Here is a 12853-nt window from a genome sequence, read left to right on the forward strand (position 1 = left end):
CTGCGTTGGGTCTTCGTTGCTGCATGCGGGCTTTCTCTAGTTGCTGCGAGTGTGGGCTACTCTTCATTGCGGTGCGCGGCTTCTCATTGCGGTGGCTTCTCTTGTTGCGGAGCACGGGCTTTAGGCGCTCAGGCTTCCGTAGTTGCAGCGTGTGGGCTCAGTAGTTGCAGCATGCAGGCCCTAGAGCTCACGGGCTTCAGTAGTTGTGGCACGCAGGCTCAGCAGTTGTGGCTTGTGGGCTCTACAACGCAGGCTTAGTAGTTGTGGCGCATGGGCTTGGTTGCTTCACGGCATGTGGGATCTTCCCCGACCAGGGATCGAACCAGTGTCCCCTGCATTGGCAGGTGGATTCTTAACCACTGCGCCAGCAGGGAATTCCCCCCCTTCACCCATTTTGCCCACCTCTCAACCACCTTCCCCTTTGGTAACCACTAATCTGTTCTCAGTACTTATGTTTTTGTTTAATTTTGTTTGTTCATTTTGTCTTAGATTTCACATTTGAGTGTATGGCATTTGTCTATCTCTGACTTATTTCATTTAGCATAATATCCTGCAAGTCCATTCATGTTGTTGCAAATGGTAGGATTTCATTCTTTTTTATGGATGAGTAGTATTCCATTATATATATAATCTTATTCATCCATTCATTTATCAATGGATACTTGCAGGTTGTTTCCATGTCTTGGCTATTGTAAATAATGCTGCAATGAACATAAGGGTGCATATATCTTTTTGAGTTAGTATTTTCATGTTCTTTGGATAAATACCCAGAAGTAGAGTAGCTGGATCATATAGTAGTTCTACTCTCTTTTTTTTTTTTGGTCCACGCTGTGTGACATGCAGGATCTTAGTTCCTCAACCAGGGATCGAACCCATGCCCCCTGCATTGGGAGCTCAGAGGCTTAACCACTGGACCACCAGGGAAGTCCTTGGTAGTTCTATTCTTAATTTTTTGAGAAATCTCCATACTGTTTTCCACCACTGTGGAAAACCCAATTTTCAGTCTCACCACCAGTGTACAAGTGTATATGAACTATTATTTTTAATGCAGAAATGGGTTATATTTCCTTCTGCCACATTTAGGAGCAGCAAATGATTCTACATGGGTAGAATTGTCAAAGTTTAAAGGAGTAGGTTAGTTAAACAGATGTTAAGAAAGAAAATAGAAATAGCCCATGAAGATGAACTATGATTTCAGAAACCTAGAACAATGACTTAGCCCACTTTTAAAAATTATCATTAGTGCTTATGAATTGCAGTGAAGGAATTTATGCTTAAGTATAATTCCTCTGGCATGTAATTTTATTTGTGAGGAATAAGATTCTAATGTAAAACAGCTCATCTTTAGAAACAAAAAACACAGCACATATAGATACTGAAAATGTCATCAGGCAGTGAGCCATGACAGAAAGACTGTCATTTTTTGGTACTTGCAGAACATTGCTTCTCTTTCTGTTTTTTAACATGGTGAAGTATTTCCAAGAAAAGTTTCAGTTGGAACATTTAAATCAATTTAAATACAGCATACGGCCTAATTATCATTCAGAGTTATCAGGTAGAAGGCGGTCCATTATACTGAAGCCCAAATAAGGGCTCAAATTCTGGTTTCACCAGGATTGTTTGCTGGGAGACTTTGGGAAAGTTATTTAACTTCTCTGATCCTCACTTTCTTCAGCTGTAAGATGGGGTCATAATACCTACCTTGTAGGATGTTGTAAGGATTGAATGAGAAAACTACTTTACTCAGTAAAGTAGTTTTTCAAACTTTTTAGTCTCAGGACCCCATTACACTCTTAAAAATTATTAAACACTCCTAAGAGCCTTTGTTTATGTAAGTTATAGCTATTGATATTTACCATATTAAAAATTAAAACTGAGAAAAACTTAAATATGTAATTCATTGAAAAATAACAGGCCTATTATGTGTTAACATATAATTTTTATGCAAAAACCCTTTATTTTCATTAAAAAATGTAGTGAGAAGAACAGCATTGTTTTATATTTTTCCAAATCTCTTTCATGTATGACTAATAGAAGACAATGGATTCTCATATCTGCTTCAGCATTCAAACTGTTACAATATGTTCTTTTGGTAGAAATATCAAAATTTCTTTTCATCTTCAATGAAAAACCAGCCTTATATAGCTATGTAGTTGAAAAAGGAGAATGTTATGAGCATTTTCAGATAGTTGTAGATTCTCTTCTTTGATACTATACCAAAACTCGAGAAAGTGGTGGGTTTTTTGGTTTGTTTTGTTTTGTTTTATTGGAGTATAAATGCTTTACAATGTTGTGTTAGTTTCTGCTGCACAGTGAAGTGAATCAGCCATATGAATACATATATCCCCTCCCTCTTGGACCTCCCTCCCCCCATGCCACCCAACTAGGCCATCACAGAGCACCAAGCTGAGCACCCTGTGCTATATAGCAGGTTCCCACTAGCTATCTATTTTACACATGGCAGTATATTTATGTTGAACCTAATCCCCCCGTTCATCCCACCCTCCCCTTTCCCCCCATGTCCAAATGTCCATTCTCTACGTCTGCCTTTCTATTCCTGCCCTGCAAATAGGTTCATCTGTACCATTTTTCTAGATTCCACATATATGCGTTAATATACGATATTTGTTTTTCTCTTTCTGACTTAACTTCACTCTGTATGACAGACTCTAGGTCCAGCCACATCTCTACAAATGACCCAATTTCATTTCTTTTTATGGCTGAATAATATTCCATTATATATATGTACCATATCTTTATCCCTTCATCTGTCAATGGACATTTAGGTTGTTTCCATGTCCTGGCTATTGTAAATAGTGCTGCAATGAACATTGTGGTACATGTGTCTTTTTGAATTATGGTTTTCGTAGGGTATATGCCCAGTAGTTGGATTGCTGGGTCATATAGTAGTTCTATTTTTAGTTTTTTAAGGAACCTCCGTACTGTTCTCCATAGTGGCTGTATTAATTTACATTCCCACCAACAGTGCAAGAGAGTTCTCTTTTCTCTGCACTCTCTCCAGCATTTATTTGTAGATTTTCTGATGCTGCCCATTGTAACTGGTGTGAGGTAATACCTCATTGTAGTTTTGATTTGCATTTCTCTAATGATTAACGATGTTGAGCATCCTGTCATGTGTTTGTTGGCAATCTGTATATCTTCTTCGGAGAAATGTCTATTTAGGTCTTCTGCCCATTTTTGGATTGGGTTGTTTGTTATTTTGATATTGAGCTGCATGAGCTGCTTGTATATTTTGGAGATTAATCGTTTGTTTGTTTCTTCATTTTCAAATATTTTGTCCCATTCTGAGGGTTGTCTTTTCATTTTTTTTATGGTTTCCTTTGCTGTGCAAACGCTTTTAAGTTTAATTAGGCTCCATTCACTTATTTTTGGTTTTATTTTCATTATTCTAGGAGGTGAGTCATAAAAGATCTTGCTTTGATTTATGTCAGAGTGTTTTTCCTATGTTTTCCTCTAAGAGTTTTATAGTGTCCAGTCTTACATTTAGGTCTTTAATCCATTTTGAGTTTATTTTTGTGTATGGTGTTAGGTAGTGTTCTACTTTCATTCTTTTACATGTAGCTGTCCAGTTTCCCCAGCACCATTTATTGAAGAGGCTGTCTTGTCTACACTGTATTCTTGCCTCCTTTGTCATAGATTAGGTGTCCATATGTGCGTGGGTTTATCTCTGGGCTTTCTATCCTGTTCCATTGATCTATATTTCTGTTTTTGTGCCAGTACCATAGTGTCTGGATTACTGTAGCTTTGTAGTATAGTCTGGAGTCAGGAAGCCTGGTTCCTCCAGCTCAGTTTTTCTTTCTCAAGATTGCTTTGGCTTTTCAGGGTCTTTTGTGTTTCCATACAAATTGTATAATTTTTTGTTCTAATTATGTGAAAAATGCCACTGGTAATTTGATAGGGGTTGCATTGAACCTGTAGACTGCTTTGGGTAGTATAGTCATTTTCACAATATTGATTCTTCCAATCCAGGAGCATGGTATATCTTTCCATCTGTTTATGTCATCTTTGATTTCTTTCATCAGTGTATTATAGTTTTCTGAGTACAGGTCTTTTGTCTCCTTAGGTAGGTTTATTCCTAGGTATTTTATTCTTTTTTTTGTGATGGTAAATGGGACTGTTTCCTTAATTTCTCTTCCTGATATTTCATTGTTAGTGTATAGGAATTCAAGAGATTTCTGTGCATTAATTTCGTATCCTGCAAACTTACCAAATTCATTGATTAGTTCTAGTAGTTTTCTGGTGGCATCTTTAGGATTTTCTGTGTATAGCATCATGTCATCTGCAAACAGTGACAGTTTTACTTCTTCTTTTCCAATTTGTGTTTCTTTTATTTCTTTTTCTTCTCTGATTGCCATGGCTAGGACTTCCAATACTATGTTGAGTAAGAGTGGTGAGAGTGGACATCCTTGTCTTATTCCTGATCTTGAGGAAATGCTTTCAGTTTTTCACCATTAAGAATGATGTTTGCTGTGGATTTGTCATACATGGCCTTTATTATGTTGAGGAAGCTTCCCTCTATGCCCACTTTCTGGAGAGTTTTTATCATAAATGGGTGTTGAATTTTGTCAAAAGCTTTTTGTGCATCTATTGAGATGATCATATAGCTATGTAGTTGAAAAAGGAGAATTTTATGAGCCTTTTCAGATAATTGTGGATTTTCTTCTTTGATACTATACCAAAACTCGAGAAAGTGGTGTTTTTTTAAATATATATATATATATATATATATATATGAATTTATTTATTTGTTGGCTGTGTTGGGTCTTTGTTGCTGCACGCAGGTTTTCTTTAGTTGTGGTGAGTGGGGATTACTTTTCGTTGTGGTGCGCGGGCTTCTCATTGCAGTGGTTCTCTTGTTGTGGAGCATGGGCTCTAGGCATGTGGGCTTCAGTAGTTGCAGCACGCGGGCTCAGTAGTTGTGGCTCGCAGGCTCTAGAGTGCAGGCTCAGTTGTTGTGGTGCACGGGCTTAGTTGTTCCACGGTACGTGGGATCTTCCCGGACCAGGGCTCGAACCCGTGTCCCCTGCACTGGCAGGTGGATTCTTAACCACTGCGCCATCAGGGAAGCCCAGTGGTGGTTTTTTAAAGGTTAGTTGCAATTTGGAATCTGCAATTGTATCAGTTGACTTTTCGAAATCTGTTCTATTAAAATCCATTGCTCTGTCTTGTAATAAGAATGGATCTTGTACCCATTACAAAAATATTGGTTTTCTGAATTATATGACCACCCAAAATTTGACACATTTTATTCTAATATCAAAAAAAACCCTAATTATATCACCACCTATTTCATTAGAAAAGTCTGTAAGCATTGGAAAACTGTCAAGTTTATAGTCCAGAATTCTAATTTTTACTTGAAAACTCAAAATTTATCATTAGCCACAAATACTATCAATAGCCACAAATTATGAGGACCTAAATTTTATTAATTTAGGTCCGCATGATTTTATTACTCTAATACATGATTTCCAACCTGTGTTCTTTAGAGCCTAGGATAGAGTTTCAGGAGTGGGGGGAGTGATGCAGGGATGGTTTTTACAGTGAGAAGAGGACTAAGGCCAGGACCCCAGGAAGGACCAGAATGAAAGAGCAGGAGAGAGGCATGGCAGAATCCAGAAAGAGGATTGCACCGGAAGACAACAAGGCAATGGTTGCCACTGAAGCACTGATTTACTTTCACGTATGGAGGAGCTACTTCCATTTATTTTTCCTAAAACTTTTCAAAGCTCTACCATTTCATTCTGGAAAAGACCATAAGCCATCAGTCTTATCCTCTCTATCGAATGTTGGAAGCAGCCTGAGTACAGTGGAAAGCTCACTAAAGCTCTGGCCCCACCCCTCGATTGTTGGGAAACCTTGGACAAATGATAACTCTGAAACTTCAGTGTTTTCATTGGTTAAAACATGTGTAACAGGGTCGTTTATAGGAGAAAACTAGAATCATGTATATGAAGAAAGCACTATATGATATTTGCTAACATTTGCCCATGTTTCTAGATGTCAGGCCTTGTTTAAAAAGCTTACCTGTATTATCAAGTTCTGCCTTTAATTCTCTTATCAACCCTAAGATTAGGCACTATTATAATTCCTGATTTACAAATATGAAAACTAAGGTTCAGAGAGGTTAGTTTGCACTCAGTATAGATCGTGTGCACCATCTATGAATACACTTTTTTCAACTTCGTTAAAAAAAAACCACCAGAACATTACAGAATGAAGGTAAATGTAAAATGGGCTTAATAACGCTAGCCGGGATATCAAGAGAGTTAATTAGGCGCTAAACACTGAGAGCTAGTCCTGAGAAGCAGCAGAAAAGCTAGTCTCACGTGGGCCGTCAGCTGTCTCGGAAAGGGGGCGGGGACGCTGGCGCCCAAGACACGAGGGCACATCAGCCGAGAGGACCTAGGTAGTAGGAAATCTCAGAAATGAAGTGGGAAAATTTAAAGCACCGAAACCAAACTTTGCCTAGATCACAGTTTGAACCTGTAGCGTTCACTGCCTTTTACGAAGACAATGAGGCCTATTGATGAGGCTATTTCATTTGCTCGCTGAGAAACTCCCAGGGAACCGGGGAAACCAACCTGCGACCCATCTTACCCGCAAGCCGTCTCCCAAGGCAACTGGGAGGAGGCGTGGTCTGAGGATAGGTCCCGCCCTCTTTCTCCAACTCAAATAACGATTGGCTTGGAGGCGCGGCGGTGGCGCCGGGAGGCGGATCCAGGATCCCCAGCTCTGGCTGGGCCGCGCAGCCATTTTGGACTGTGTCGGTTTCCGGGACGCTCCGAGTGCGTCCTAGGTCTCGGGGGTTTCGCAGATCACAGGCCCAGGGCCCGCGTCCGAGTGTCAGGTTGGAGCCGGGAAACGTCCCAGGGGGTAGCGGCGGCGGGGGCAGGATGAGCGCGGAGGCGGCGGACCGGGAGGCGGCCACCTCCAGCCGGCCCTGCACCCCGCCGCAGACCTGCTGGTTCGAGTTCCTGCTGGAGGAGTCGCTGTTGGAGAAACATCTGCGCAAGCCCTGCCCGGGTAAGCGCGGCGCCTGCAGCTCGAGCGGAACGGGACCCGGTCACCGGCGCTGCCCTCCCGTCTCTCACCATCCCGCGCCTTCTCGGCCACGAACCTGCGGCTCGGGAGGCGGGGACCGGAGCCGAGCTCTGGCTAGGCCCCCGGCTAAGTATTAAATACACCAGTGCGGGGGCACTGCTGTGGGAGGCCAAAGAAAGGCGCAAAACAAAGGAGCTTCCGCATCCACCCCCTTTTACTGTTCGGGATTTTAACACCTGCGAGATGGCCTTGTGAGAGTATTTGGGTTGGGGAGGCTGGCTCGAACCCTCCTCTTGACAGAACCCCGCACAGTTTGGGGAGATGGGGAGAAATCAACGATTCGGGGGCTGATCCTGACACTAATTAGTTAACTATCTTAGGTTCCTATTTAACTGTTTTATTCCTCAACGAGGAGACTTTACCGACTCTTAATTATATATTTCGAAGTTAAGCTGTAAATCAAAATGAAATCTTTGAAAGCAGAAAAAAACTACAGTTGCAAGATGGTTCTTGTATAATGATGATCATGATTAATATCCCAGTTAATGAGTGCTCTCAGGGAAGGTGGAAAACCCCAGGCATTTCTGGAAAGAGGTAGTGGCATGAAAAAGTAAGTTCCTTGGATGATATTTTGCTGATAAAGTTCGAATCCAGTTGTGGCTTGTTCAGTCTAATAGACTGGCTTTAGTCTCCTGATGGAGACTGCTGTGCGAGAAGTTAGTGTACTTAACTTGGGCAGTTTTACCACCTATATTATATTATGTTCTCTTAATTAATTGATTTTGACTAACGTTTGTTGAGTCTTTCTGCGTGCCAGTCACTGTGCTTAATGCTTCATATCTGTTATCTCATTTAATCAGTCTTCATAGTAATCCTGTGAGGTAGGTGGCATTATCCTCTATTTTGCATGACAAACAGGTGCAGAGGTAACTTTATGCAGGCCCCACTAATTAAGCGTTAAAACAGTGATTCTAAAGATGACATCTCTTTCCTCTAATTGACATTCGTTGTTTGCTGAACTGGAAATCTATAACCATTATGTTCTTCCCTGTAAAGTGCTTTCTTCTGCAGGAATCTGTTATCCTTTCTTCTTTACACCCTTCCTGATCTTTCCTTTTAATCCCCAGGCACACTTCTTATAAATCATAATCCTTAGTTATTCTACCTACACAACTGTTTGGATTTTTTTTTAACTTTCTTTTTAATTGAAGTATAGTTGATGTACAATGTTTCAGGTGTACAGCAAAGTGATTACGATATATATATATATATGTATATATATATATATTCCTTTTCAGATACTTTTCCATTATAGGTTATTATAAGATATTGAATGTAGTTCCCTGTGCTATACGGTAGGTCCTTGTTTATTTTATATGTATCTGTCAATCCCAAATTCCTAATTTATCCCTCCCCCCTTTCCCATTTGGTAACCATAAATTTGTTTTCTTTGTGAGTCTATTTCTGTTTTGTAAATAGGTTCATTTGTATCACTTTTAGATTTCACAGAAAATGATGTCATACGACATTTGTCTTTCTCTGTCTGACGTACTTTTCTTAGTATGATAATCTCTAGGTCCATCCATGTTGCTGCAGTGGCATAATTTCATTCTTTTTTATGGCTGAGTAATATTCCAATGTATATATGTACCACATCTTTATCCATTCATCTGTCAGCGGACACTTGGGTTGTTTCCATGTCTTGGCTATTGTGAATAGTGCTGCTGTGAACTTATGGGTGCATGAATCTTTTCAAATTAGAGTTTTCATCTTTTCCAGATATATGCCCAGGAGTGGGATTGCTGGATCATATAGTAACTTTATTTTTAATTTTTTAAGGAACCTCCATACTGTTTTCCATAGCGGCTGCACCAGTTTACATTCCCGTCAATCATGTAGGAGGGTTCCCTTCTTTCCACACCCTCTCCAGCATTTATTATTTGTAGACATCTTGGTGATGGCCATTCTGACTGGTGTGCGGTGATACCTCATTGTAGTTTTGATTTGCATTTCTCTAATGGCGATATGGAGCATCTTTTCACATGCCTGTTGGCCTGTTTGGATTCCTTTGTGGTCAAAAACTAATACAGTGAATCCTTTGGATCTTCATAATTAGAACTTAAGTTCAAGAATTATTTTCTTTTAAATCCTAGATCCTGCACCAGTTCAACTTATAGTCCAGTTTTTGGAACAGGCTTCTAAACCTTCAGTTAATGAACAGAACCAAGTTCAACCTCCACCTGATAACAAGAGAAATCGTATTTTAAAGCTTCTTGCTCTTAAAGTTGCTGCACATTTGAAGTGGGACTTAGACATATTAGAGAAAAGGTATACAAGATTTAAATGAATTTATTTTTAGTACTGTTAGATATCTTGGTTTATTTCAATATGTGTTTTGATAATATTGGCCCTTAAAATGAAAATTATTTTTCTCTGCATTCTTGGTAAAATATGCAAGTAGTTTTCAAAAGGTGTAAGAAAATATTCGACTATTAGATGAATTTAAATAACCTTTTAAAGTATAAACTTGGTGTTATCAATAATGAGCCATTTTATTATTGTTCTTTTTTTTGATGTGCTAAGTAGGAAAGTCCACGCCTAAACAGTTTTAAATGTTCAGTTTTCTTTTACATATCTGAAGAAAATGAATAAAAATTAATGATGCATGGTACATAATGTATGGATGATTCCTTATTGAATAATTCAGTTTATTTTACTGGGCATAAATCAATCACTGTCTCCCAAACTATTAAGCTGTCTTATTAGAATCAGTGGTTATTTGTTTACAAATAAATAATTTCAAAGGCGTAGTTATAAAATGATTTGTTTTCATTCCCTTCTCACAATTGAAAAAGAAATACCTTATAGAACATTTGGGAAAATTCAGAAAATAGGAAATAATAGAGGAGGGGAGAGAAGTATTTTTAACATTTTTGTGTGATTTATTTTTAAACAAAGTTGTGAACATATCTTATATACTGTTTTGATTTGTTTTATTTCATATAGCAGGATATCATGAACATTTTCCCATTTTGTTTTTTGGAGTTTATTCCATTGTATAGATAATTTATTAACTGTTCCTCCATTGACAGTTTTCTCTAGTTTTTCACTTTTTTTTTTTTTCCCCCGGTACACGGGCCTCTCACTGTTGTGGCCTCTCCCGTTGCGGAGCACAGGCTCAGCAGCCATGGCTCGTGGGCCCAGCCGCTCCGCGGCATGTGGGATCTTCCCGGACTGGGGCACGAACCTGTGTCCCCTGCATCGGCAGGCGAACTCTCAACCACTGTGCCACTAGGGAAGCCCTAGTTTTTCACTTTTATAAATGACAGAGCGTTAAATGTCTATGTCCGTAAACTTTATCTGAATTTCGAGTTACAGCCTTAGTATAGATTGTTAAATTGCTTGGTCAAGTGGTATAAACATTTTTAAAGCACATTATGCATGTTACCAGATTGCATTCCAAGAGAGCTGTATTAGTTTATACTCACACTAGTAGTATTTAAACATTGTTTTTTCACCATATCTTCTATAGCGTTAAAATTAGAATTAAAAAAAAAGTTTTATTCTTTAATCTAAGGGGAAACTAATCCATTAATAGATTTGAGGCATATCAACAGGTAGCAATGTGTACAAAAAGTATGATGTATGTGTTACACTTGGAAAATTGAGCATTGATATTGATTGGCTATTTGATGGTAAGCAATTAAAATTTTTTTAGATGTGAAATTTATACTGTCATTATGTTAGGAGGTAATTTTTTGGAGATATATTCTGAAATACTGTGGAAAAAATGATTTAATATTGGGAATTTGCTTCACAATAATATGGGAAGGAGGGAAGTGGGTGGAGTGGAGATAAAACAAGATTGGCCATCAGTTGATAATTGTTGAAGCTGGATGATGGGCACATTGGGCTATATTATATTATTCTGTCTACTTTTGTATATGTTTAAATTGTTTTCATAATGAAAGCTTAAAAAATCTTTTTGAATTTGATAGGTATATTTTCATATAAGTTGTTGAAACAGGTTAATAAAATGGTCTGTAGATTTAATCCTTTAACAGTATAATTACTTTGAGTGAAAATACTGAATTGTGTATTTTGTGGTTACACAGCTTATATATCTTTTGATTCTTCCTTTTTAAGTTTGTCTGTTCCAGTATTGAATATGTTACTAAATGAACTGCTGTGCATCAGTAAAGTTCCTCCCGGAACAAAGCACGTAGACATGGATCTGGCCACTTTACCTCCAACCACTGCCATGGCTATACTTCTCTACAATAGATGGTAAATGTTTTCATAAACCTGAAATGTGTTGGGCAGCCTCTCTTTAATTGCACTCTGACTTCCAGGGATATGCTTTTAAGTTACTCCTACTCTAGGGATCTCTCAGAGGATCTTGGGAACAGTGAATCTGTTGGTGGAGAAAATTTATGACTGCATAGTTGAAAAGAATTCTGATAAAGATATGGATGACTTACAAAGTTTTTATTATATATCAATTAGAATTTCAGGGAGTTTTTAAGTTTTCTAAGGAGCACTTGAAAAAATACTTGAAGTGATATTTACAGTGTGTTAAATTTTGTTTTTTTGGTCTTTTTTACAGGGCAATTAGGACAATTGTTCAAAGTAGTTTTCCTGTCAAACAACCAAAACCTGGACCTCCTCAGTTAAGTGTGTAAGTTGGCCAATTTTTTTTTTTCTTAAATTCCATATATATGTGTTAGCATACGGTATTTGTCTTTCTCTTTCTGACTTACTTCACTCTGTATGACAGACTCTAGGTCCATCCACCTCACTACAAATAACTCTATTTCGTTTCTTTTTATGGCTGAGTAATATTCCATTGTATATATGTGCCACATCTTCTTTATCCCTTCATCTGATGATGGACACTTAAGTTGTTTCCATCTCCTGGCTATTGTAAATAGAGCTGCAATGAACATTTTGGTACATGACTCTTTGAATTATGGTTTTTTCAGGATATATGCCCAGTAGTGGGATTGCTGGGTCATTTGGTAGTTCTATTTGTAGTTTTTTAAGGAACCTCCATACTGTTCTCCATAGTGGCTGTACCAATTCACATTCCCACCAGCAGTGCAAGAGTGTTCCCTTTTCTCCACACCCTCTCCAGCATTTATTGTTTCTAGATTTTTTGATGATGGCCATTCTGACCAGTGTGAGATATCTCATTGTAGTTTTGATTTCTCTAATGATTAATGATGTTGAGCATTCTTTCATGTGTTTGTTGGCAATCTGTATATCTTCTTTGGAGAAATGTCTATTAGGGTCTTCTGCCCATGTTTGGATTGGGTTGTTTGTTTTTTTGTTATTGAGCTGCATGAGCTGCTTATAAATTTTGGAGATTAATCCTTTGTCAGTTGCTTCATTTGCAAATATTTTCTCTCATTCTGAGGGTTGTCTTTTTGTCTTGTTTATGGTTTCCTTTTTTGTGCAAAAGCTTTGAATTTTCATTAGGTCCCATTTGTTTATTTTTGTTTTTATTTCCATTTCTCTAGGAGGTGGGTCAAAAAGGATCTTGCTGTGATTTATGTCATAGAGTGTTCTGCCTATGTTTTCCTCTAAGAGTTTGATAGTTTCTGGCCTTACCGTTTAGGTCTTTAATCCATTTTGAGCTTATTTTTGTGTATGGTGTTAGGGAGTGTTCTAATCTCATTCTTTTACATGTAGCTGTCCAGTTTTCCCAGCACCACTTATTGAAGAGGCTGTCCTTTCTCCACTGTACATTCCTGCCTCCTTTATCAAAGATAAGGTGACCATATGTACGTGG

The 12853-nt window shown here is 38.5% G+C and overlaps 1 protein-coding gene across 1 annotated transcript in view; it reads left to right on the forward strand.

Moving 5' to 3' along the window:
* The first annotated feature begins 6790 nt into the window (after positions 1-6790).
* Positions 6791-12853, forward strand: part of INTS8 (integrator complex subunit 8) — a 50953-nt gene continuing 44890 nt past the window's right edge. Inside the window, exons 1-4 of the mRNA XM_060128479.1 lie at positions 6791-7044; positions 9216-9390; positions 11209-11349; positions 11669-11740. Of these exons, the coding sequence (XP_059984462.1) occupies positions 6915-7044; positions 9216-9390; positions 11209-11349; positions 11669-11740 (518 nt within the window). The 5' untranslated portion in view covers positions 6791-6914. The remainder of the gene's footprint in view (positions 7045-9215; positions 9391-11208; positions 11350-11668; positions 11741-12853) is intronic.

Source organism: Lagenorhynchus albirostris, chromosome 17, assembly GCF_949774975.1.
Source record: "Lagenorhynchus albirostris chromosome 17, mLagAlb1.1, whole genome shotgun sequence".
Taxonomy (NCBI): domain Eukaryota; kingdom Metazoa; phylum Chordata; class Mammalia; order Artiodactyla; family Delphinidae; genus Lagenorhynchus; species Lagenorhynchus albirostris.